Raw genomic sequence first — 24,495 nt, forward strand, 5'->3', positions numbered from 1 at the left:
TAGGTGGTCAGTAAATTCCAGGCCCCTTCCCTTGCCTCCACCTATCCTACTTCTCCTCAAGGCTCCAAAATCCGTTCCTTGGGTCCCTCCCCTTGTCCCCTCCTGGTGCCAGGACGCTCTGCCAGCCACTCCTTTCCCCTGCCTGCTGACGGGCCAGGTGCTCCCTCCCTCCACACACTCCTCCCCCCTCCCCTGGGCCCTGCTCCCTGCCCTCCTGGGCAGCCCGGGCAGCAAGGACGGCACCCAGGGAGTTGCCCCATGGACAGGGCCCCACAGAGACACCACCGAGCCTCCCAGGGTAAGAGGCCCTGGGCCCTGCAGGCAGGTGGAAGGCACTGCCAGGAGGTTCAGAGGCGAGGGAGAGGCAGGATTGGTCAAGAACCGAGGAGGGAAGGAGGGACAGGAGAAGCAAAAAGGAGAGATGGATGGTCAGGGGACCGCAGACAGGTGAGACAGGGCCAGCCCCGATAGGAACTGAAGGAGAAGCGGGAGGAGGGGCTGGGGACACGCGAGGAGGAGACTAGGAAAAGGGGAGACACGAGAAATGCATGGAGGGCGAAGAAAGTGAGGAAGGAGGAAGAGGAGACAGGTGCGGTGGAGGGAGGAGAGAGGGGCGTAGAGCCAGGCGAGGATTAGAATGTGGGCAGGCCCCCCCAAGAGTCTGCACCCCTGGGAGCAGCGGGGACACTGCTGTTCTGCCTCCGTGGGCTAGAACCCCGCACAGCAGTGGCTGGGAAACTGGCCACTTCCATTCTGTCCACTCGCCACTGGAGAAACCTGTCCTGCCTTTGAGGGTGACAGACAAGGGTGGGGGGAGAAAGCAAGCTGCCCATGTCCACGAGCCTGGCACCTGCCTCCCCCTGGCTCTGGGGCACGGGGCTTCGTTTCTGCAGAGAATGTGGGGTGCTGAGCCCAGGGCAGCAGGGGGCAGAGAGGCAGGCAGGCCTGGGCCCCACCCATGACCTAATCAGAGACCCTCTCAAAGCAGATCCCACGGCCACATGCTTGGTCAGCTGTGAGCTCCGAGAGGGAAGCCTGAGGGCCAGGGCTGCCAGCTCCAGGGCCATCTGGTGGAGGAAGGACGCCACTGCCAGGCACGCAGGGGACACCCCCACCCCAGGACTGCTCTCAGGCTCAAGGCTGGAGGCCAGAGAGCAGTGTGGGGTGCCACGTCAGGGAGTCAGGGAGGAAGCCGGGTGGGGCTAGGCAGGATCGGCGGCGGGTAGGCAGGAGGGGCCGGATGGAGCCACTCCCTCTCGGGGAGTCCTCCCCGCCCTTAACCCCACCCCAGCAGAGGCCAGGCCTTCACGTCCACTCACCCGCACTGGGCAGAGTGGAGGAAGCCTGCCAGAGGGACAGTGTGGGGCTGGGAGAGGCACTGCCCAGGATTGAAGGAAAAGTAACAGGAGAGCAGATTCAGGGGGTGGGGAAACTATAGGGGATGTAAGGCAGGGCCGCAGGGTTTCCTGGGACAACACTCCGGCCCTGTGCCCTCTGAGGAGCTGCTGTGTGGATGTAGAAAATGGACCAGGCCTGGCGGGGGGGAGCACCTTCAGGGGCTCCCTGGGGAGGTGTTTAAGACATGCTAACCCCATGAATGAACAACCCCAGAGATGCTCTGGCTGAGGCTTTCCCCTCAGCAGCTGCCCCCCTGGAGGCCTGCGCCTCCCTGCTCACCCGCGTCCACCCACCTGCGCTCTCTGCTGCCCGCTCTCCACCCGGACACCACACAGCTGGTGGGCAGGGACTCCTTCCAGGGCGGGCTGGAGCGTGGGAGCCGGGGCCTAGGAAGGCAGAGCAGGCTCCCTGCTTGCAGCTCTCCCGTCCTCTGCCTCCAAACATCCTCACCACCCCACTTCAACCCCCACACGTCTGGGGTCCCCAGGTGCCTAAAGGAACACATAAACAGCCAAGAGATTGAACCCCCACAGAGAGTTAACTGTGGCTGCAGGATGTGTACTGTGTCCCTACCGGGCCAGGCCTCCGGACGGACGGCTCTGGGAAGGTCAGCGTGAACAGGGCAGACAGTCCCTGCCTCCAGAGGGCTTGCCGTCTAGTGGAAGCCCTGGTTCAGGGCTAATGACACGAGGCTATCAGCTAAGCGATGCGGCACCAGGAAGTCAGCTGCGAGGTGCTGAGTGTCAGCCCCGGGGGGCGTGGGAGGTACAGCTTCTCCAGGGGAGAGATGGAATGGGAAACTCCAGGGCTGAGGAAGTTGGCTCCACGGAGGGGTGTGAGGGAAGGGCCTTCTGGGCAGAAGGGATAGCTTGGGCATCCCTGAGCTGGTGAGCCTGGCACTCCCGAGGACCTGGGAGAGGACCAGGATGACTGCAGGGCAGAGAAGGGAGAAGAGGACGTGCAGAGGGTGGTCCCACCTTCCCCTCAGACACCAGGTTCCGCTGGGAAGCAATGGGATGGGGATGGAGACCAGTGAGCGGGGTTGGGGGGGGTTAAGGGGGGGTGGGGGGGGCTGTCTTCAACTGTCAGCCCTGACTCCCCTCTCTTCTCTTTCCAGAGCTGCTGGCTGCAAAGAAGACCCACACCTGTGAGTAGAGGATTGGGGTGAGCCCTGGTGCTGGGGTGTGGAGAGATGGCACAGAATCCAGCAAGGGCTGTGGGAGGTTCTCGGAAAAGGAAGACATGGTAGGTTCCAGAGATGAGGGGCCGTACAGAGGTGGCCCGGCCTGGAGAGAGGTGGAGCCTAGAAAAGCAGGGGAGATGGGGAGACAGACAGGGGGGTGAGGAAAGGAGGGGGAGGGATAAAGAAACCTCGAGATAAGGAAGAAGCCTGAAGAGGGGCAGGGGCGGGGGACTAACATTGTAAAGAAACAAAGAGTAAAAAGTAAAAGGGCGCTGCGGGGCGAGGAGGGGAGGGATGCTGGACAGAGGCACTGCGGGGAAGGGGTGGGGCAGGGAGGCAGGCGGCCTGCACCAGGCTTTGCGGCAGCCCAGCCAGGTTTGGTGTTAGTCTCTGTGGCTCACACATCCTGAGGTGTGAACAAGCCTGGGGCCAGGCTGTGCAGGGCTGGAGAGCAGGGAAGTGTTCACCGCTGCAGGAGACACACGGGCAGGGACCCTCGGGGTCCCAGGGCCCTGGAAGACGGAGGCTCCAGCATGCGAGAAGGGGCTAGAGCTCAGGAAGGACTTCCCAATGGATGTGAGGGAGGAAGCACATCTGATCTACCCTCCCGGTTTGTGGGAGAAGCTACTCCCCCAGAAAATGCACCCACTCCACCTCAGTCCCAGAGCTGGTGTCACACCAGAGCCGGGCGTGCCCTTCCCAGCCTGAGGGCGCTCTGGGGAAGGCCTCCAAGAGCCGGGTCCCCCACGTGATGGGGACAACTCTGGGGCAGGAGCCGTTACCTCTCTGGCCCGGCCTCGAACGGCCTACCAGTCCCTCCTGAGAGCTCGCCGCCACCCCTCCCGCTGCTAACGGTGCCTGGGACCTTCCCGTTCCAGGCGGAGGCTCGGCCAGGGCCGCGGCGCCACTCCCTCCCTGAGCCGGGCAGACTGGGGCTGGGGGCCATCCAGGATGCTTCAACTTCCTGGGTGGGGGCTTGCTTTGCTCAGCACAATCCTGGTGGGGCCTCGCCTGCCCCTAGCCACAGGCCCCACGGAAATGCTGAGCAGGGCCCGGGGAGGAAAGCGGGTCAAGGAGTGACGTGAGCTCGGGGAAGGGAGCCAGGGACCATATGTGGGTGGGGGGTAAAGGGGGAGTTTCAGAGCCGCTAGAACTGGAAGTGGCTAAACTCCATTCCTACCCTTAACCCCTAACCACAGAAACCTCGGCCAGGGCCACCCCCACCCCCCCACCCTCCACCCCCGATGCCCTTCCCAACCCACTGGCCCTGTGCAACCGCATCCCCACCCCCACCCCCATGAGTGTCCTCCCAAACCTTTACCCAATCCGCTGCCCAGCTCCTGGGAGCTGAGGAAGGCCAGCAGGGAGAGGCCTGAACCAGGCTGAGGAGCTACTGGGGTTCCGGTAAGAACGGAGACCTCCGGGGATCTGGCCCAGAGAAGCCAGGAAAGATACACCTACCTCCTCCAGTTGGAGAGGCCCCGATAAATGGGCTCCGAACTGAGACAACTCTAAGAAGGGAGGAACCCAGGAGGGAACCCCCCAGGCTGAGGTACCCATAGAGCAGATACGAGGCTGAGAGGGTCTCTCAGATGGATTGGCCCCTCAGAAGGACCCCTAGGCCAAGAAACTCTACAGAGAGACTCACACACGAGGAGCCCTCTCCCAAGCGGAGGCGCCCTTAAGAGCAGACTTGAACCAGAGAAACCCTGGTTCAGTGGGATCCGGGACCAAACGGCCTGAGTTTGAATCCTGACGTCACCACTTACGAGCTGTGTGATCTTGGGCAAGTTACTTAACCTCTCTGTGTCTCACTTTCCTCAACTTTGAAATGGGGAGAATGGTACCGACCTCCTTAAGTATTTTTTGTGAGGACTAGATAATCCACATAAAACACTGAAAAAACATTTCTGGCACATAGTATCATCATCGTCATCATCACCATCATCATCATTCAAATTGCAGCAGATTTGTTCCCAAGCAAACTTCTGACAGACTGACCCTTCCTTCAGAGAGTGGGCATTTGTCTGATGGTTATTGCTGCTACTGTTATCTCTTACTCCCTACCCCAGGGCATACATGGTGTCCGTAGGGAGGGCATGAGTGTGTGTGGGGGGTGGGCGGGCGGGGGGAGGAGGTGGAGGGCAGCCTCCCAGACTGCGACTCAGTGGGCACGGCTCTTGGCAGTCCACGGCGTCTCCGGTGGAACACGCCACCACCCCAGGCAGGCGTATCTGTGACTTACCTCTAGAAACATCCCTGTCCCTGGCGTCACCTGGCAAAGAGGGTCAGGCTTGGGAGTCCTCAGAGGGAGGGGGAGGGGGAAACTGGCCCCAGGCTCATGTGAGCTCCATTCTGGCTCCCCAGCCAGAGCCACCCTGTCAGGTGGAAACAGCTTTTACCGCGTGTGGCTGTCGATTGTGGTTTTGGAATTTTCCAACGCCCCCTGCCACTGGCTGCCCCGCCCCTCACACCCTGCCCCAGGCCCAGATTGGCCACGTGGGGCGCCTGTCATCCTACCCGCTGCACCCTAGGGAGGGGTGGGGGGTGGCGGAGTGGAGTTGGGGGGTTGTCACTGGGCCACCTGTGTGGTGCTAGCTTAAACCCCCCAGCCCAGAAGCACTGGGGGAGAGCTGGGTGCAGAGCTGCGGGCTGAGGCTCTGCTGAGAGGCCTCGCCCCCAACCCTGCTGCCAGCTGTGCCCCATCTCTGGACCACTCCGGGCTGAGAAGGACAGGGAGCCAAGGTGGCCAAGCCCACAGCTCAGCCATGAGAAGTAAGTGAATGGGGCCACCTGGGAGCGGGGAGGCCTGGACCCCGCGTCCTCCCCAGGCCTTCTGGAAAGGAGGGGTGTCTGGGGAACAAAGTGAGCAACGCTGAGCCCTCTCCCCTGGCAGGGTGTGTCTCGGTCGAGGCCAAGGTCTGGAGGGAGGTGGGTGGAGTAGCTGGGGAGTCTGAGAGCAGCGGCAGTGAAGGGCTCCTCTGCCCTGAGCACTGCAGAGGCTCTGCAAGAGGTGCCCTGCCCCTCGCCTCAGAAAGAGACTGAGCCCGAGAGGCCGGGGCTGCCCTCCAGCTCACGCAGTTGAAGGAGATGGAGGTTGGTGAGTAGCCCGCATCCTGAACGCACTCACCGGCCCCGCTGCAGGGCTGCCCTCTGTGCCTTCAGCCTGCGAACGGGGTGGGAAAGGGGCCGCAGGAGCTGCTGGGCCCTGGAGCAGCCGGACGTGAGAGGGTGAGAGGCGGGTGAGGTCAGCAGGCGGAAAGGGTCAGAACCCCAGCATCATCCAGGCCTCGGACCCACCATGCTTTCTGCCCAGTCCAGGGGCGTGTGTGTGTGTGTGTGTGTGTGTGTGTGTGTGTCCCCAGGTCCAGTCTCCCATTTGCTGAGAGGGATCAGGCAGAGGAGATGGGAGCAGAAAGCTCTCAGCTTCACCCCCTTTCTGGCTCGGGGTCACAGGCCAGCAGCTAGCGGGCAGATGCCTGGGGTCCCTATGCCGCCCAGCAGAGCAAGAGTGGGCAAACCTGCCAGTGCCCAGGTTCGTGTAAGAGAAGCCAGAGAGCCGCTCCGAGCCCTGGGCGCAGGAGAGAGGAAAGCCCGGGCCCCTGTGGCCTGCACCCGAGGCAGCCCGGCCTCCACCTGGCGCCCTCCCACAGGACACGGGAGCAAGGCCACCTGGGGACCCGGAAAGGCCCATGGCTGAGAGTCTCCTGACCAGGCTCTGCTGCCACCTGTCACCGACTAGCCAAGCAGTCTTAGGCGAGTCACTGGGTCATGGTTTCCTCCTCTGCAACACAAGGGAGCCGAACCTAAAAACAAAACCAATTCTGGGGAGGCTCTGAGGGCCCAGGACCAAGGAGAGAGCCCTGGCCCCCGAGTTAGGCACCCCCAAAGGTAGCGAGGGACACTCAGCTTTCCCGGGGGGGGGGGGGGGGTGCAGACAGGAAAGAGCTCCACTCCCAAGCTTGGGATGGAGACTCCCATCCAAGCAGGTGGATGAGCTGGGGTGGGCCAGGAGGGGTGAGAAGAGCCAAACACGTCCGCAAGAAGAAGGGCCCCTGGGAGTGTCAGTTTCCCTTCTAGCACCTTCCATTCGCAGCAAAGGTGAGCCCAGCCATCTTCCCAGAAATGGTCTCAAATCCGCCGTCCGCCCCAGGAACCAAAGATGGGGCGTGCTGCGGCGCTGGCAGGAGGGCAGCCGTCCCCGGGGACCCAGTGAGGGAGACACGGGGGCACCCCTACGTGAGATCCCCCACAGCTCCATCCAGGCTGGGAGGAAGGAGAGGGGTCTCTTCTGTTTAGGGCTCTGGGCCACTGGTCCTTCTCACTAGGACATCTCTGGGTATCTCATAGCCCTAACTTACCTGCCTGCACCACCCCCCGATGAGTGCCAGCCGCCACCATGCCCTCAGATGACAGCTGGGGCGAGTCGGAGCGCTGGGGGCTTGGGTTTGGGGGGCACACACCCAAAGACCAAGGAGCAGAAACAGACGGAGAAACAGAGACGCAGAGGCCCAACTCACAAGACAGAGATTAATGCGTCCGGATGGAGATATAATGGAGAAACCCCAGGAGAGCCCAAACACGGCAGTGTGAGGGCCGAGACAGGACTGGCGTGCGGAACAGAGAGGCCCGCAGACTCGGAGAGAGGAAGCGGAAAGCGTGGAGGGAGACACTGATACCCATGGCGTCTAGGAAGGTGGGGAGGAAGAGGCACGGGTTTCCGGAGTTTCTGGAAGGGTGGTACAGGCTCCCTGCTCCTACGTAGGGAGGAAATGTCCATGAGCCAAAACGTCCCAGCCAGCCAGAGGGCGGGAGCCAATGGGCGAAGGCCCTGGCGTGAGGCCTGGATGGATGGGGAGGTAGGAGGACGAGCCGTCCAGGTGCCTGCTGGCTGCGCTGTACCTGGTCTCTCTCAGGCCTGGTCCTGCTGATGAGGAGCAGTGCGCCAGGGAGAAGCCCACTCCCCAGGGTGCCACCGGTCTCCCCCTGAGAGCCAGGCCATCGGAGACTTTACAAGGGGCCCCTCCTTCCTGGCATCACCCCTGCGCCTTCCCTTTTCCTCTCCTCCCATTCCTCACTGGGATCCCAAACACCCCTGATTTACCCCACCCCAGCCCAGGGCTCTGGAGGCCGGAGCGCCCCAGCCTGCCTCATCACAGGGAGACCTGGGTGCTGGTGTGGCCGTCCCTCCCAGGGGCTCCCTCCCCTGCCCTGCCTCTGTGCCCCTGACTCAGACGGGGAACAGGGACTTTCCCCTGCTGAAGGGCTCTCCAAAGGAGGCAGCCCCGGGGTCTCCTCCAGCCTCCATGGCTGGTCCATTCCTGCTGCTGCTGCAACACTGCCCCTTCCCTCAGACCCTGGGCTCAGAAAGGATGGAGCCGGCTATTTGGGGGGGGAAGGGGTGGTAACGGGGCAGGGCCTGGGGCCAGAGCCAGGGTCCGTCTGACTCCTCGGGCCTCCTGGAGCAGAAGGGATACAGGCCTGGAGGCAGGGGAGGCGGCTGAGGGCTCCCACTCCTCAGAGCTTCCTCCTGGTGATTCATCCCCTCCCCCATTCGCTGGTTGTTTTCACTCAATTCTTTTTGTTTCCCCTCCTTTCTCCAGTCCCAGACTGCGGGGGTGGCGGGGGCACCACGAGGGGGTTTCAGGTGGCTGGCTGGCTTTCATGGCTTTTCAAAACCCCAGACTCTCCCTCGCCCACCTGAGTTTTAGCTTCGCTACTTTCTCAGCCCTGGGATCTGGGTGCATCAGCAGAAAATTCTCGGCATGGGCTGGGAGGGGTGCTCACCAGGTACACTGCTTCGCTCCTGACCCCCGCCTCGCCCTCCCCTCCGGCTCCCCTGCGGGTGGTACCCACCACCGTGGTTTCCAGCTTTGCAGAAGCTGCAGGAACTGAGAGCTGAGGAAGGAGGGAGGGAGGCTGGGGACAGGCTGGGCACACTTGTGGTCTCCCTGGGCAAAGGGACTCAGAGTCTGGGCTGTGGCGGGGGAGGGGGCCTAAGCTAAGAAAAGAGACACGTTCGTTCCCCTTTCCCATTACTTATTCGAACCTGCAGAGAGGTCTGCCGAGATCTGTGAAAGCCAGTCCACCCCCAGGGGAGCTGTGTTCTGCCAGAGGAGTCCCGATCGGATCGGGAGCTCTGCTGGACTGGGCGAGCTGCCCACCTTCCCCTGGGAAGCTGCCCATGAGCAATGGGTAAAGGCTAAAGGCGGGAGGAAGAGCTGGGACAGAGGGAATATCGTCTCTCTGGATCTCGACATCACACACGAGTCCTGACAGTAGTTCCATGGGTGTCCTCCCTAAATTCGGTTCCTAGCCTGCCCCCTCACTTCACACTTGCCCCTGCAGCCAGGAAGTGACCCGTCCCCTGTCCCATCCTCCTCAGTGCATTTGGGCAGCTCATTCTTGTAGGGTCTATTGCTAAGGGTCTATTGGTTGAGGACACTGGCTCTTGTAGGGTCTATTCTTGTAGGGTCTATTGGTTGAGGACACTGGCTCTCAAGATAGAGTCCCGACTTCCAAAGCCGGATCTGCCCCTTGTGGCTGTGTAACCTTAGTCAAGCCGTTTACTCTCCCCCGGACGCCGTTATTTCTCATCGGTGCAATGGGGACAGTCTAGTCGTGCCCACTCCACGGGGTTGTTGTGCTCATTCAGTGAAAAATGTCTACCAAACCTGGCGGAGAGGTGGAATCCAGCCCACCATTATTATTCCTCCTTAATCGACGTCCACTGGAGAAAGGGAGAAAGAGGAGACAGGGCAGGCCCAGCGTGACAGAGCACCAAGAGGAGACGAGGACCCCAGGTTCCTCTGTCAGCATCCATTCTCCACCAGGCCCGGGGGGTGGTTCTGGGGTTTGAGGGGAGAGATCCCCCAAGCTGGAAGCCCCCACTTTGCACCTACCATTTCCTCTCTGTGGCATAGGGCACCTGGACAGGGCCCGGGGTGGCTTCCCAGGGTGGCACAGAGCCAGCTCTGGATGTGTTCAAAGCGCGCTATCAGTGAATCTCACAGCTGTGAGGAGGGTGAGATTAGAGGAGGCCCGAGGGAGGGGAGCAGAGGCTACTTGCTCTCTGCCGTATTTCCCCCCAGGGCGCTCCCTGCTGATCCTTCACTGTGAAGGATCATGTCTAGGAGAGATGCGTGTTCTTTTCTGGGTACCGCGCCAGAGTGACGTTGTTAGAGGTCACACTGGCTGGTGGAGAAGATACCAGAATGAGCTGGGAGAGAGACCACCAACACCACACACGCCCCTCTCCCCCCGTGGGAGCAGCCTGGCACAAAAGCAGGAAGAGGGAGGAAGTTCTCGCTGCTCAAAAGTGTAGACTGAGGCCCAGCCAGCTTGGGCGCCAACCAAGAGCTTGTTCAAACGCAGAATCGAGGCCCCTCTCAGACCTCCCGAGTCAGGACCTGCCTTGTAATGAGATCCCCGGGCAATCTCATCGGAGACAAAAAGGGCTAGAGTCATCTAGTCACTGGGTGGTTTCAGGAGACAGCATGCACATGTGGCCGTGTCTCTGTCCCTGGGATGAGAGGATGTCCTTGGACGGGCCCTGGGAGAGAGGTGCCGATCTCCCCAGAGCGGCGTGCAGGCACACGGGGGCCCTTCGGGGCTGTGCTGCAGGGCTGGCCTCAGGTTCCTGACCTTTGCTTGGTTCTAGTTCCTGGCACCGTTGGGCTCTTAGATGGTAAGTTCCTGGCAGGCCAGGCTCCCAGGCAACAGTTTGAGTAATCCTGTGATTACTCAGCTCCCCCTCCCCAATCTGGGTTCCCAGCACCTGCTGCTTCAGGGCGGTAGCTCAGGGGTAGGTTCAGAAGGGGAGGTATCCGAGGTGTTTTTCAATTCCTGCTGCCCCCACTGCCACCTCTGCCCGACCCCGTCCCCTTCCCGTTCTCTCCCTTCCCCTCCTCCACAGTCACACGCATGCGCACCGGGACTTTAACTTTGAGGTTTTTTGGTTAGATGGCTTCGAAGGGGACACAGGTGTCAGGGGAAGGAGGGAGGAGTAGGAAAAAAGGGCCTGACAGGGCAGACAGGGCCAGGACAGACTGGGTTTTTCTGTGTTTCTTTGGCCATCTCTCCATCTCTGGGTCTAAGTCTCTATCAATCTGACCCTCTAGTTTAGACCCTCTGACTCTGTGTCTGTCTCCCTGGGTACCTCTGTCTTGGCCTACGGCTGGGGACAGAGGGCCGTGGCTGGCCTCGTGGCTGGGGTCTGAACTCAGACACCGCCCCCCCCCCCCAAACCCGGTATTTGTGCTGGAGGCCTGTGGCTGGCCACATAGCCCCAGGAGAAGGGCGAGGTCGTGGTCACACTGTCGTGAGGTTCCTAGGGCCGCGCCAGCAGCGGGTCAGGCGTGGGACAGGGAGATGTGTCTGGGTCACCCGTGTGGTCAGCACACACACGCATGCGGATGTGGCTCTGGGAGAAGGGAACAGGCTGGGAGGCCTGTGGTCGACGGCGGGGCTGGAGCCCGAGTTCCCACTGTGGCTTGGCCTAATCTCCCTGCCGCTTGCTTTTGTGGGTGACCCACGTTGGTTTCTCCCCTCTCTGGGCTCAGGTCCACTGAGGAGAGCGAGACCACAGTGTTGGGGGGAAGGTGTTGGGGCAAGGGCAGACTCCATGGGGCACAAGCATGTCCGGCGACCTCAGATGCCCACTGGCTTTCCTCGCCCTCAGCTCCACGCAGCGGTAACTGGCATAGCACATGCTGCCCATGGTGATACCATTTAACTGTACCCCCTACACCACCCCACGGACAGGCAATGTTATTTTTGTCCTGATTTTACCAACGAGGGACATGAGGCCCAGAGAATCGAAGTGACTGGACGGGCAGGTGCCCCCACATTTCCTGCCCCTTTTCCAAGCACCCGAACCCCTCTTGTTCCCTCTTCCCTCCATGCGTTCCAATCTGCTCTTAACGCCCTGGATGACCACAGCTTTCTGTGTGTGTGACGCGCAGGCAAGTAGGGCCGGGGCTGGGGGTCGCGCCCTCGTGGAGGGTGTCAGCCCCTTGTGCCCTGCCTCTTTGAGGAGGCAGCTTAGTCTGACTCACCTCAGGGCTGATGGACACAATACCTCAGGGAGCGGCGGGCAAGTCATGGTCACCCTCCCACCTCACCTCAGCAGACCCTGCACCTGATCAGGGCCTAGGCCTGGGCCCGAAGGGGACTCAGAGGGGGAGGCAGCAGGTCAGCAGTGGCAGAGAATAGACCTCTATGCCCTTGGGAGGGACAAAAACACCTGAAGTAGCAGGAATGCCAACTCTGCCCAGCTCCCTTCAAAGGTGGGCTGGAGGAAGGCCAACTGCCGGGCCCTGGAACTTGGTAGAGAGCTGTGGGCATTGACAGGGACAGGGTGAAGCGGGCGGTGAGCCTGGGGCCAGCATCAGTGAAGGGAGGGGGCAGGCACCGCTTACAGTGAGTTCAATGAACAAACACTAACACAGAGACATGCATGTGTGCACCCTGGCTCACGCAGACATGCATTGGCTTACAAATCACATGTACAAATCACATGTACCTTTCATGTGTACACACACACACACACACACACACACGCCCACTGATGTGTGCACTCCAAACCCCATGCACACAAAGCAGCTTAATGGAAAGCTCAGGGGAATTGGAGTGTAGACCCAGCTCTGGGTCAAACTAGCCGCGTGAACCTGGGCCAACCGCCTTCCTCCTCTGGCCTTTCTTCATCGGCAAAGGAAAGAAAAGGTTGAACAAGATGGTCTCAAGCCCCAGGCAGCGTTAACACTCCTGATTTGTGTGCATGTAGCTGAACACAGAGGCCTTCGTGTGCACATAGGCATATCCACAGGGCCACCCTCCCTCCGCTCCGGGGCCAGGGCCCTGGGAGCCCTGTCTGATGCTCTCCCTGGCTCCCAGGCGTCCAGCAGAACTGGCTTGCTAGCCCCACTCTCCCGCGCTCCATCTGCTCTTCTCCCTACCCTCTCCGGGCCCCCCTCTGTGGCCCCTGGCCCTCCCTGAGCCTCCCCTGCCCGGCTGAGGATGGTTGGCATCTCTACCTGACCCAGGTGCCCTCCCCCCCCCACCGCCTGGTGTGCCACATCTTCCCTCCAGGCCCCACGCTCTGCCCTCTGCCCGTGGGAGCCCAGTGGGGGAGGGTGGCCCAGAGGAAGCCCCCAGGGCGGGAAGCAGGTGTTGAGAAGCAGTGAGGACTCCTCGGTCGCCAGGCGGGAGGGGGGCAAAGGGAGGGAGGCAACGGGGCCTTTTAAACTTGGAGCGCTGAGCAGGTGGCCTCCCCGCAGCTGCTGTCTCTGCCCCTCTGGAGCTGGAACAAAACAAAAAAGTACAAAAACGGCCCCCACGGCCCCTGGGCTGGCAGCACCTCGCCCGGCACTCCCTCCAGTTTGCAGGAGGGAAAGAGCGCGCCAAGCCGGGCTGGGGCGGGGAGGGGAGCACGGTGGCCCTGGATCCACAGGCCAGGCACCGGGGGAGGAAGGGGAGAGGGCCCAGAGAAGGCCCCAGGCCCACCTCCTGCTCTTTCTTTTCCAGCACAAATCGAAGTGATTCCTTGCAAAATCTGTGGGGACAAGTCATCTGGGATCCATTACGGGGTTATTACCTGTGAGGGGTGCAAGGTGAGCGCACACGCGTACACAGTCTCCTAGCGATGAGGAGGGGCAGGTGGTGGCCATGGACCCCAGGGATGGGCTCCTGAGGCGGCTGGGGTGGTGCCTGGCCTGGAGGGCCCTGCACACAGGGGCCTTGTCTTAAGCTGGGGAAGCGATTGCAGGGCGAATGGCTGTCACACCAGGAAATGGAGGAGAGGAAACTGACCGCAGGACCTGGGATCGCTGGGGCTGGAGCTCGTGGGCTGGAGGCGCTGGGGGCTGAGCTGGCCTGGCCACGACCAGCAGCCCCGTCTCCCCCTGCCTCCCCAGGGTTTCTTCCGCCGGAGCCAGCACTGCAGCGTGGCCTACGCCTGCACCCGCCAGCAGAACTGCCCCATCGACCGCACCAGCCGGAACCGATGCCAGCACTGCCGCCTGCAGAAATGCCTGGCCCTGGGCATGTCCCGAGACGGTGAGGCCCAGTGGGCAGCCCCCCAGCTTTCCCTGCAGCCTTGAGGGGCCTCCTGGCCTGTGCACACGCCCTTCCCGGGGTCCCCTCTCCATCCCTCCCGACAGGCCCGGTCTCCACCGCTAGGCCACCCTCATCGGAGCTCTTCCCAGCCCCCAACTTCAGGCTCGGCTAGAACAACCCTCCTTTCCCTGCGGTCCCCAACTCCTCCTTTTCTTTCGGGATGGGTCCTCCTCCCTCCACTCCCCTCTTTCCCTCCTGCCCCATCGCTCTAGCCCTGGCCCCGTCTCTCTTGCCAGCCCCTCACCCCCATCCTTGAACACTGTGTCAGGAATGGTGGCCTGAGGGTAACCCAGAGGCCGGGAGGGTGGGGGGCCTGCTGTTTCTGGTGCCTTTCTCCACCTTCCTCCCCCTCCCCCTCCTCACCCCACCACAGAGGGAACCCAGGCCGGGCTGGGGGGGGGGGCATGAGCTGAGGGGGAGGCAGAGGAGCCTGTCAGCACTTTTCAGCGCCCAAAATAACAAAGTGAAAGGAAACAGGCAGGGGTGCGAGGGGCAGGCGGGGCGAGGGGCTGTGCCCCCACACCTGGGAGGGTGGGGGGGGAGCGAAAAGGCAGGAAAGAGAGAGCAGAAGAGGATGTTCAGACACCAGCCGCGGAGCCTGGGTTGGGCTGTGGTGAGTATCTAGGTCACCAGGGAGCCTGCAGCCTGACCACAGGGAGACCTGTGTTCTCAGCCTCCTCTTCCTCCGACCCTCCTCGAAAGGCGAGGTGACCCCGATACAGCCTGAGGCCCCCTCCTCGGCCACCCCCAGCCCCGCCATCGGGAGGCCAGAATTCTCAGTCCAGACTCATGGCTTAGACTCGGCCACATTGAGAAGCTGGGTTCACGCTGGGAGAGTTTTCTCAGACGAAATGTCTGGGCCCCGAAGCCAGCAAGAGAGAGCGGTGGGAGGGTCCTGAACAGAGTCCCCCCACCCCCCCCCCCCCCCCCCCGCAAGGCAGGCTCTCAGGCAAGACCTGGAGTCGGCTATTCAGGGAGCAGCAAGTTAACCCCCGCAATAATCAAAATGCTGTGGGCTCTGCCCAGGGCCTGCCCTCCCGCCTCAAAAGCTCCCGCCCCCCCCCCCCCCTCTTTCAGCTGTCAAGTTTGGCCGCATGTCCAAGAAGCAAAGGGACAGCCTCCACGCTGAGGTGCAGAAGCAGCTACAGCAGCAGCAGCAGCAGCAGCAGCGGGAGCAGCGGGAGCTGGTGGCCAGAACCCCTCCTGCGGGGGGCCAGGGGGCAGCCGCCCTCTCCTGCACCCTGGGGCTCCCAGATGGGCAGCTGCCCCTGGGCTCCTCGCCTGACCTGCCCGAGGCCTCCGCCTGTCCCCCTGGCCTCCTGAGAGCCCCAGGCTCCAGGCCCTCCTACTCCAACAGCTTGGCCAAGGCCGGGCTCAACGGGGCCTCGTACCCCCTCGAATACAGCCCGGAGCGGGGCAAGGCTGAGGGCAGAGAGAGCTTCTACAGCCCGGGCGGCCAGCTGACCCCGGACAGATACGGACTTCATTTGGAGGACCCCAGGCATCCCGGGCTGGGGGACCCAGGACAAGGCCCGGACAGCTACCGCAGCCCCAGTTTCCGCAGCACCCCCGCGGCACCCTATGCCTCCCTGACGGAGATTGGTGAGCAGCTGAGGAGGCAGACGGGGGTGGGGAGGATGAGGGAGGGGATTCCGAGAGAGAGAGGTCCTAGTGGGCACCCCATGTAAACCAAATGCGAGCCCGAGAGAGCTGAGGGGGCCTGGACAAGGGGTGGAGGGGTCGGCAGAGCAGGGGTGGGCCAGGCAGAGGGGTGCCCTCATAGGTGTGGGGAGGCGCTGGCTGAGACGGAGCCCGTGCCTTCTTCTCTGGCCCCAGAGCACTTGGTGCAGAACGTGTGCAAGTCCTACCGAGAGACGTGTCAGCTGCGGCTGGAGGACCTGCTGCGGCAGCGCCCCAACCTCTTCTCCCGGGAGGAGGTGGCGGGCTACCAGCGGAAGGTGAGGCCAGGGGACCTGCCCGGAGCGGGACATCCCACCACTGGGGAGCCCCGAGGTGGCCGCCTGCACACCGTGTGGGCTGGGGCCGAGCAGCGCATCCCAGATAGACACAGGTGTGAGCCCACGTTGAAGTGGGGGTGTCTACCTCCCAGCAGACGGACCAGAGCTTTCCCCGAGCCTCTGCCTGGTAACACTTGGCTGGGCCTCCCGGCCCCCACCGTGGCGCACTGTCCCTCCTCTGTCAACCAGAACACCAGGCAGAGCCCTGACCGCCACCTGTTGATCACCCGCCCCTGCCGGGCACTGTGCGAAATGCTCTTTGACATCCACTATCCTTGACCCATGACAACCAACCAGTGAGGCTGGGATGTACTTCTATTTTTTATATATATATATATTTATATATATATATATTTATTGATTTTTTTTACAGAGATTAAGGGAGAGGGATAGAGAGCTAGAAACATCGATCAGCTGCCTCCTGCACACCCCCTACTGGGGATGTGCCCGCAACCAAGATACATGCCCTTGACCGGGAATCGAACCTGGGACCTTTCAGTCCGCAGGCCGACGCTCTGTCCACTGAGCCAAACCGGTTTGGGCTGTACTTCTATTTTGAACAGACCTGGAAACTGAGCGCGGAGTGGTTAACAGACTCACTCCAGGGCCCGGAGCGATGGAGCCAAAGGCACATTCAGGCCCACTGGGCTCCAGAGTGTCTGTTCTCTCCTCTGTCCCACTTGCCGGCTCTGAAAACACTCGTTTGGCACTGAGCTGTTGCCTCTCTAGACTACTAAGGCCTTTGGGTGTGTCTTTTGGGGGAGGGAGTCAGTAGGTGCTTTTCACTTCAACAAGATGCCAACTCTTTGAGGGCAGAGCTGTGTCTTAGACTTCTTTATTCTCCCACACGAGCTCAGTCCATGCCAGCAGCTGGTGGGTGCTCAGGAAGTGGGACCCAACCCCAGGAATGGACCCCGAGTGTGCATCTGTGCTGAGACTAGGCTAACACGGCCGTGTTGAGAGCATGTGGGAGTTCATAAACTCTCCCCTGCAACTTGTCCGTGCGGGCTCCCAGGGGCTTGGGGGGGGGGTCACCGGGTCATCAAGGGGCTACAGTGGGACCCTCCTCCTTCCCTGCAGTCCATGTGGGAGATGTGGGAACGCTGTGCCCACCGCCTCACCGAGGCCATTCAGTACGTGGTGGAGTTCGCCAAGAGGCTCTCGGGCTTTATGGAGCTCTGCCAGAACGACCAGATTGTGCTCCTCAAAGCAGGTGCCCAGGGAGGGTGGGCAGGCCTGGGGGGCAAGGGGCCGGGTGTGGGACGGGGCCGGGCTGAGTGGAGGGAGGAGGTCAAGGGACCGGGACGCCCAGGGGGACAGAGACGCAGGCCTGGCTTGGTGTGACGCTCCACCTGCCCTTTTCCTCCCCGCCCAGGAGCCATGGAAGTGGTGCTGGTGAGGATGTGCCGGGCCTACAATGCCAGCAACCACACAGTCTTTTTCGAAGGCAAATACGGTGGTGTGGAGCTGTTCCGAGCCTTGGGTGAGAAGCAGGGGGAACGAGAGAGAGGAGTCGGGTGGGTCTGAAGCTTCAAGCCCCAGGGCGTCCTCTTCTCAGGGCAGATTGCCCTCTCTGCTCCAAACACCAGGAGGGTGGGCGTCCCTGGGCCCCGGGGCCTCACGCGGCTGGCCCACTCTTCCGCTCCCTCCCATCAGGCTGCAGTGAGCTCATCAGCTCCATCTTCGACTTCTCCCGCTCCCTGAGTGCCTTGCGCCTTTCCGAGGACGAGATTGCCCTCTACACAGCCCTGGTCCTCATCAATGCCAGTGAGTGTCGCTGGGAGAGGGTAAGGGACATTCAGCTGGCAGGGGTGTGCCAGATATTGAAGAGTCCAGACCATCGGATGTGGTTGAGTCTGGGAAATTGCTTTAAAGAGCATATAAGCCCAGCCAGTGTTGCTCAGTGGTTGAGCATCGGCCTATGAGCCAGGAGGTCACGGTTCGATTCCTCATAGGGGCGCATGCCCGGGTTACAGGCTCAATCCCTGGTAGGGGGCGTGCAAGAAGCAGCCAACTGATGGTTCCCTCTCATCATTGATGTTCTATCTCTCTCTCCCTCTCCCTTCCTATCTCTGAAATCAATTAAATAAGTATTTAAAGAGCATAGGAGCCCATTAAAGCCCAATATTGCTATAAAATAAAATGAGTTAAAATGAAGATTCAGCCCTGTCTGGTTTGGCTCAGTAGATAGAGCGTCGGCCTGCGGACTGAAGGGTCCCAGGTTCGATTCCGGTCAAGGGCATGTACCTTGGTTGCGGGCACGTCCCCAGTAGGAGGTGTGCAGGAGGCAGCTGATCGATGTTTCTCTCCCATCGATGTTTCTAACTCTCTATCCCTCTCCCTTCCTCTCTGTAAAAAATCAATAAAATATATATTTTTTTAAAATGAAGATTCAGAGGAGCCTGAGAGAGGGAAAAGCGCAGCACAGGTGGGGTTGGAGAAGCGGGCGATGTGAGGATGAGGGGAAGCGAGCCAGTTCCCTGGTTGTGCATCCAAGTTAGTCAGTCCTGCCACTGTGACCACACATGGGAATCACCTGGGGAGCTGTAAGCAGGATTGCGACCTGGGCCCACCTCCCAGAGACTCCAAGGTTCATCAATCTGGGTGCGGCCAGAGCCCCAGAATTGTTAACAGCCTCCCCAGGTAGGTGGTCATCATGTGCCACCAAACTTGAGAACCTCTGCTCTGTGTGGACTCACTGGAAGCCTGTACGCCATCATGGCAGCACTCCACTAGAAGGGCGTGGCCGGGGCTGGGCCTGGCCAGCAGAATGCTAATACGCATTCAGAGAACCTGGGGAAGAGCGTCCAGCAACGAACCTGAGTTTACAGACCAAAATGACCAGTTTCGGGCCCTGCCCAGAAGTAGAGACCTAAAAATATTCCTTAAACTGGAAATGACGATTTGAAAGATGACATCTGGCTATTTTATGGAGCCAGGGCAGTTTGTCTGCTGACGTGAGCTGCAGGCTGCTGCAGAGGCCCCGGTGCTAGCCTACGTGGCTTTGTGAAGGCCATCTCCTATCTGAGGTCACCCTTGGCTAGTGGACAGGGGCTCTCTTCCAATCTCTTGGGGTGTTTTATTTCCATGGCAGAAGCCTAGTGCCTAGCGTTGGATGGGCTATGAGAAATACCAGGGTACCAGGGAGAAGACAGCTTGGAGTAGGGCGATTGGAGATTCTTATCTTTTTCATCTCTCCCCCCAGTTTTCCTTGTAGGCAGCCAAGCCCAAGGCCCTAGAGCTAACCATTGTCAAACCAACACACACACACACACACACACACACACACACACTCAGCTGAAAGGCCTCATCCAGAACAGATGTCCAAAATAGTACACCCTAACCCTAGTCGGTTTGGCTCAGTAGATAGATCATTGGCCCCACAGATTGAAGGGTCCTGGGTTCAATTCCGGTCAAGGGCACATACCTGGGTTGCAGGCTCGATCCCTGGCCCGGGTCAGGGTGTGTGCTAGAGGCAACCAGTCGATGGATCTCTCTCACATCAATGTCTCTCTCTCTCTGTCTCTACCCCCTCCCTTCCACTCTCTACAAAAAATAACCAACCAAACAAACAAAAAATAGTACACCCTTTTTAGTGGAAGCTAATGTCCATGTGTTTTCTTGTTCTCACTGTGGCCCCTTCCCCTCCTTCAGGCCGGCCAGGGCTCCAAGAGAAAAGGAAAGTGGAACAGCTTCAGTCCAATCTGGAGCTGGCCTTCCACCATCATCTCTGCAAGACGCATCGCCAAGGCATCCTGGCAGAGGTAGGAGCAGTCCCTGGGGCAGACGAGGCCAGGCCCAGCGCCAGAGCCGTGACATCAGGGCTGGGGGGGCCCAGGCTCCGAGGCTACAGAGAAGCATCTGCCACAGTGCATTAGAGAGCTTGCAACAGCACGGGAACTGAGGGAACAAGCAATCACTTCTATGTGCGCAAAGATGGAAAGTTAGAGAGCCTGGGATTGGGAGGGACCTCCAGGGAGCAATTCAGTTTAATATAGCCAACACTTACCCAGCACCCGCTCCTACCAGGCACTGTGGAATGGAAATATACAGGGATGTGTCCTTGTCCCCACCGCGAGTTTTCAATCTGCTACGGAGAAGAGACTCCTGCACGAATAGCTCTGATATAGCGTAGAATGTGACATAATAATAATGCAATTAACAAAGTGCTGCCGGTGGCAGATGTGATCGCTCATCCTCAGGGCAGCTCATTCAATAGGGCAGGTATTAATATCTTCTCCTGTAGGATTAAGGAGGCTTAGGTGACTTAGCCAATTTTACACGACAGGTAGGTGATCAATGCAAGATTTAATCCCAGCGCTCTTTCCACCATATCCCTGTGCCCGGATACATTACTTTGATAAGAGATTTTTGGGGGAAATGTTCGGAGAACATAGAACAGGATTAAAAATAATTTGGGGGTAAAAGGAGTGAATCATGAATGCTTCCTGGAGGAGCATTTAAACTAGGCCATGAACTAGGTAAGGTTTTTAACAGACATTCACGGGGTGGGGCAGGCAGTTCAAGTTTAGAGAACAGTCTGAGTAAAACTATAGGAGACGAGCTAATGCCTACATGGAGAATATAGTTCATGGTACATTTTCACTGAAGTGTAAGATCAGGATAGATGGATGGAGGCAGGGAAGTAGCGGAAGACGCGCTTGAAAATTAGGTCAGGGAGCAAATCAGAGAGCACTTTAAATGACATATTAAAGAGTAAAGGCTTTATTTCTAGGCAATGGCGAGCCCCAAGGGCTAAAAGAATGATATCACCGGAGCTATTATTTAGGCAATTTAATTTGGAGCCAGTGTAAAGGAACCACTTATGTAAGTGTTCAAGCCACGGGCCCTTGCTATGTGCCAGGCACAGTGCCCGGTGCTGAGGATACAGCAATGACTTAAGCAACTGTCTGTCTCTGCCTTAAAGAACGTCAAGTCCGGTAGAATAGGTTAGGAGGAGAGACGAGACCGGAACCTGGGAGAGCAGCTGGGAAGCACATCTGGTTAGGTCCACCTTCAGAATATATCACCTCCCACTGTCACCGCACACACGGCGCCCCCCGCCCCCCCGGCTATCAGTTTTCACTTGGACTGTTAGAGAGGCCTCCTAACGGGACCCCTGTCCCACCCTTGCCTGTCCTGTGTCAGCCACACAGCACTGTTCCCAGCCCTCTGATAGCTGCCCTCCATGCCGAGAGGCAAATCCAGAGTCTGTGTCAGGGTCTACCGGCCTCATGACATGACCCCTGACTGCTTCTCTCACCTCTTCTCCTTCCGCTGCCCCCTCAACTACCCGTTCCAGCAACCCTGGCCTCCTTGCTAGTCCTTGAACACACCACACACCGTGGTATCTCTGAGCTTTCGTACTTGCTGTTCCAGCTGCTGGAATGTTCTTCCTCGAGTTTTCTAAATGGCCTGCTCCATCCCTTCATTCTGGAAAGGTTTTCCCAGAACACCTCGTACAAAAAGCCCCTCACCCTGCTTTATTGTTCTTCAAAGAAATTCTCGGACATGTTATATATTTATTTTCTGGATCCTTCACTAGAATATTCATTTAGTAAAGGTAGATATTTTATCCACTGATGTATCCCCACAGCCCATCCCAGTGTCTACCTGAGTCAGTGCTCTACAACTACTTGCTGAATGAATGAATGAATGAATGAAACTATCGCAAAAGCCCAAAGAAACTCAAAGTAAAGCAGAACAAATGAAAAGACAAGGAATTCAAGAGATGCCAAAGGGTCCCATGCTGCCTGCCCCTTTCCCGGGAAACTAAGCTGGGCAGAAGGGTGGGGGTGGCTGTGAGAGGTGTTTTTAAGCCTCACTTGCTTATAGAGGAAACTGCTGAAGATAAATGGCTTTCTCAGCCTTTTCCAATGAGGTCTCCCTCCCTCTGTCACCTCATGGGTCTCTGGGTCTTTTTCATTCCCCCCTCCCCAACTGAGTCCTGGCCGTGTTGAGAGAGAGAGAGAGAGAGAGAGAGAGAGAGAGAGAGAGAGAGAGAAATCCTACCCAAGGAGCTTAAACCTAGGGTAGGAAGGCAGACAAATTGGATCATTTTTCTAAAATCGGATTTAAGTGCTACACAGAGGAAAGACCTTTAAGCTGGGGAGGGGGGAGAAATATTCCCAGAGGAGGTGACACTTGAAAGTAAGAATTAGCCAAGCAAAGAACTGGAAAGGCATTCCAGGTGAGGGGAACAGTATCAACAAAAGCCAAGAGTCATGTGACCGTATATAAACCAGAGACTCACAGAATTTCACTATTATAAGAGCATAACGTGTGAACTAAAGGCATTAACAGGGTTCCTTTTAGGGGTAGCAGGAACATGATTGGGGGGTTTCACCCAGAAAACATACACCTGGCCCACATCAGCGTTCCCTTGCCTCCGCTTTCCTGACAATACCTACCCCCACCCGTGGGGTCCGGCTGTTCCAACAAGTGCCAAGTGCACACAGAGAGAGAGGCGGAGGGTTCCCCCAGGCAAGGAAAGACGAGCGGACTCGGTTGCTCTGGGGAGAGCGCGGAAGTACTGACCCTCCTTCCCCATTAACCCATCTCCAGCTGCCACCCAAGGGGAAGCTTCGGAGCCTGTGCAGCCAGCACGTGGAAAAGCTGCAAACCTTCCAGCATCTGCACCCCATCGTGGTCCAAGCTGCTTTCCCCCCACTCTACAAGGAACTCTTCAGCACTGACATCGAGGCCCCCGAGGGGCTGTCCGAGTGACCTGGGGGAAGGACTCCTTTCCAGTCCCTAACCTGCTGGACCGCCCCACCCTCAGCCTTTTCCTTTCCCGTGACCCTGGAGGGTGGCCCTACCTGTTCTTTGGGACCGAGCAAATGCTGAGACTGGTTTTCTGCCCACAGGCCCTCCTGGCCAGTGGGCCGAGGTCCAGGGGGCGGGGCGGGGGGCGAGAGGAACAAGGTCTCCAGCCTCAGCTTTGCTTGATCCTCTCTCCCGTGCCCCTCACCCCAGCCTCTGGAGCAGGGGGGGCAGGGACTATTAGGACCTCTAGGAGGACCAAGGTGTCCTCGGGACAACAGGGGGGATCCAGCACAGCCTGGACAGATGGAACTCAGCTCTGGGCTCAGAAGCTAAGAACAGACCGTTGAAATACCTCATTGCATTTTCCCGTGGGCTTCAGCGCAGGGGAAGCCTCACGCTGAGACGGGCGGCTGGAGCCCAGAAGGACCTGTACAGAACTTGAACCGACCTTTAGAGTCTCTGCCTTCCCCCTTCCTCCCAGCTCAGCAAGGAAATGGTTGGGCACCCTGCCCTTCTCCTGGGGTCTAAGAAAACAAACCTGCATACCTGGAGGGAGGGGGCTGGGGATAGTCTTTTATGGGATGTGGGTATAGGCTAGGGTACAAGGAGAGCCAGGAGCATCACAGACAGAGAGAGGGTTAGAACTCAAACCTCCCTCACGTGCACTTTAAAAATAGACGTTAGAGGTTAGCACAAATCTGATCCGACACACGTCCGCATACCACACGTCCGAAAACAGGTGAAACACACACACACACACACACACACACACACACTCGGCCCGCAATTACGCGGCTCTGTAGACACATTTGATCTCACACGATCTCTGTCTTCCGTGAGGTCACCGAGGAGCTTAGTGGCCTCTGGAAGAGCACCCATCCTGAGGGACCCAGAACATTCCCATGGTGCCCCACCCACCAGTCTTAGACCTGGGGCGCTCCAAACCCTATCCCAGCCCAGCTGTCTCCTAGCACAAGAAAACCCAAGAGAAGCAGAGCTGGCTGGCCACTGGACAGTCCAAAGGCCAAGGACGGCCCCGGGAGGACTGTGTGGGCCCTGCTCTCGTTAGGGAGGAAGGAAGCAGGCACAGTTGCAGTCCGGCCACTCAGCCACTCAGCGATTGGGAACCACGGACTCCAGCAGGGGGAGGAGGCCCTGTCTCCAGCCCCGGGCTTTATAATGAGCTGCCAGCCCTCTGCTGAGGGATTAACAGCAGAGGGAGGGGGGGGGGTTGCCTGTCAGGGGAGGGGTTCATTGGGTAAATGTAAACCCCAATTTGTGCCATTCTTTATAAAATGATTTCAAAGGCCAGAGGGGTGTGTGTCTTCAATCAGATTATCTACACACTGCTCTGCAGTCTGGTTCCTAGGTGGGGACCCAGGTCTCTGGCCCAGCCAGCCACCTGCGTTGTAAGGACTCAGCCCCTACTCCGATCATCCCTCGCTGGAGCTTGGGAGCGGGTCCCCGGGAACCCCCATGCAGGGAGCCTCAGACTCAGCTCCACGGAGGATGTTCCGGGCTGAGAACTTTCCCCACAAATGATACCCACGGGGGACATTTACAGTGACAATCGCCCTGCATCTGGGAAGACAGCCCTAAGGAAGGGGCTTGGCCCTGGAGCTCCCGGGAGGGCATCCGGGTGTGGGAGAGACCCTTTGGAGCTGCCCAGCTGCCTCCACGGCTCGACCCCAAGCCCTGGGGGCCCCAGACCCGCCCCTGCGCCCCCGCCCCCTCACCCGCCACCCAGCAGTGGCGCTTGCTTGCTGCAGCCCTCCCTGGCTGCTTTATTTATTTATTTTGCACCAACGGGGTTGCTGCAGACTCATTCTCGCCTGGTTTGAAAAGAGAGAGAGAGAGAGAGAGAGAGAGAGAGAGAGAGAGAGAGAGAGAAAAAAAAAAAAAGGAGAAATGCTTTCTGGTTCTTTTTTCTGCCTCAGTCTTGGCAGCAGTGGCCGCAGCAGCAACAGCAGCGGCAGCGGCAGCGGCGGGGCGGGTGGGTGGACTGGCAGGCAGGTG

At 59.3% G+C, this 24,495-nt stretch overlaps 1 protein-coding gene across 1 annotated transcript; it reads left to right on the top strand.

Moving 5' to 3' along the window:
* The first annotated feature begins 218 nt into the window (after positions 1 to 218).
* Positions 219 to 23,720, top strand: RORC (RAR related orphan receptor C). Its single transcript, XM_008147259.3, has 11 exons — positions 219 to 298; positions 2,516 to 2,545; positions 13,106 to 13,191; positions 13,495 to 13,636; positions 14,774 to 15,298; positions 15,533 to 15,654; positions 16,795 to 16,927; positions 17,090 to 17,197; positions 17,371 to 17,481; positions 19,369 to 19,478; positions 22,279 to 23,720. Exons 1-11 carry the CDS (start codon positions 259 to 261, stop codon positions 22,438 to 22,440), a joined length of 1,569 nt encoding a protein of 522 aa, XP_008145481.2. The 5' UTR covers positions 219 to 258; the 3' UTR covers positions 22,441 to 23,720.
* The last annotated feature ends 775 nt before the right edge of the window (positions 23,721 to 24,495 follow it).

This window comes from Eptesicus fuscus, chromosome 22 (assembly GCF_027574615.1).
Source record: "Eptesicus fuscus isolate TK198812 chromosome 22, DD_ASM_mEF_20220401, whole genome shotgun sequence".
Lineage (NCBI taxonomy): Eukaryota > Metazoa > Chordata > Mammalia > Chiroptera > Vespertilionidae > Eptesicus > Eptesicus fuscus.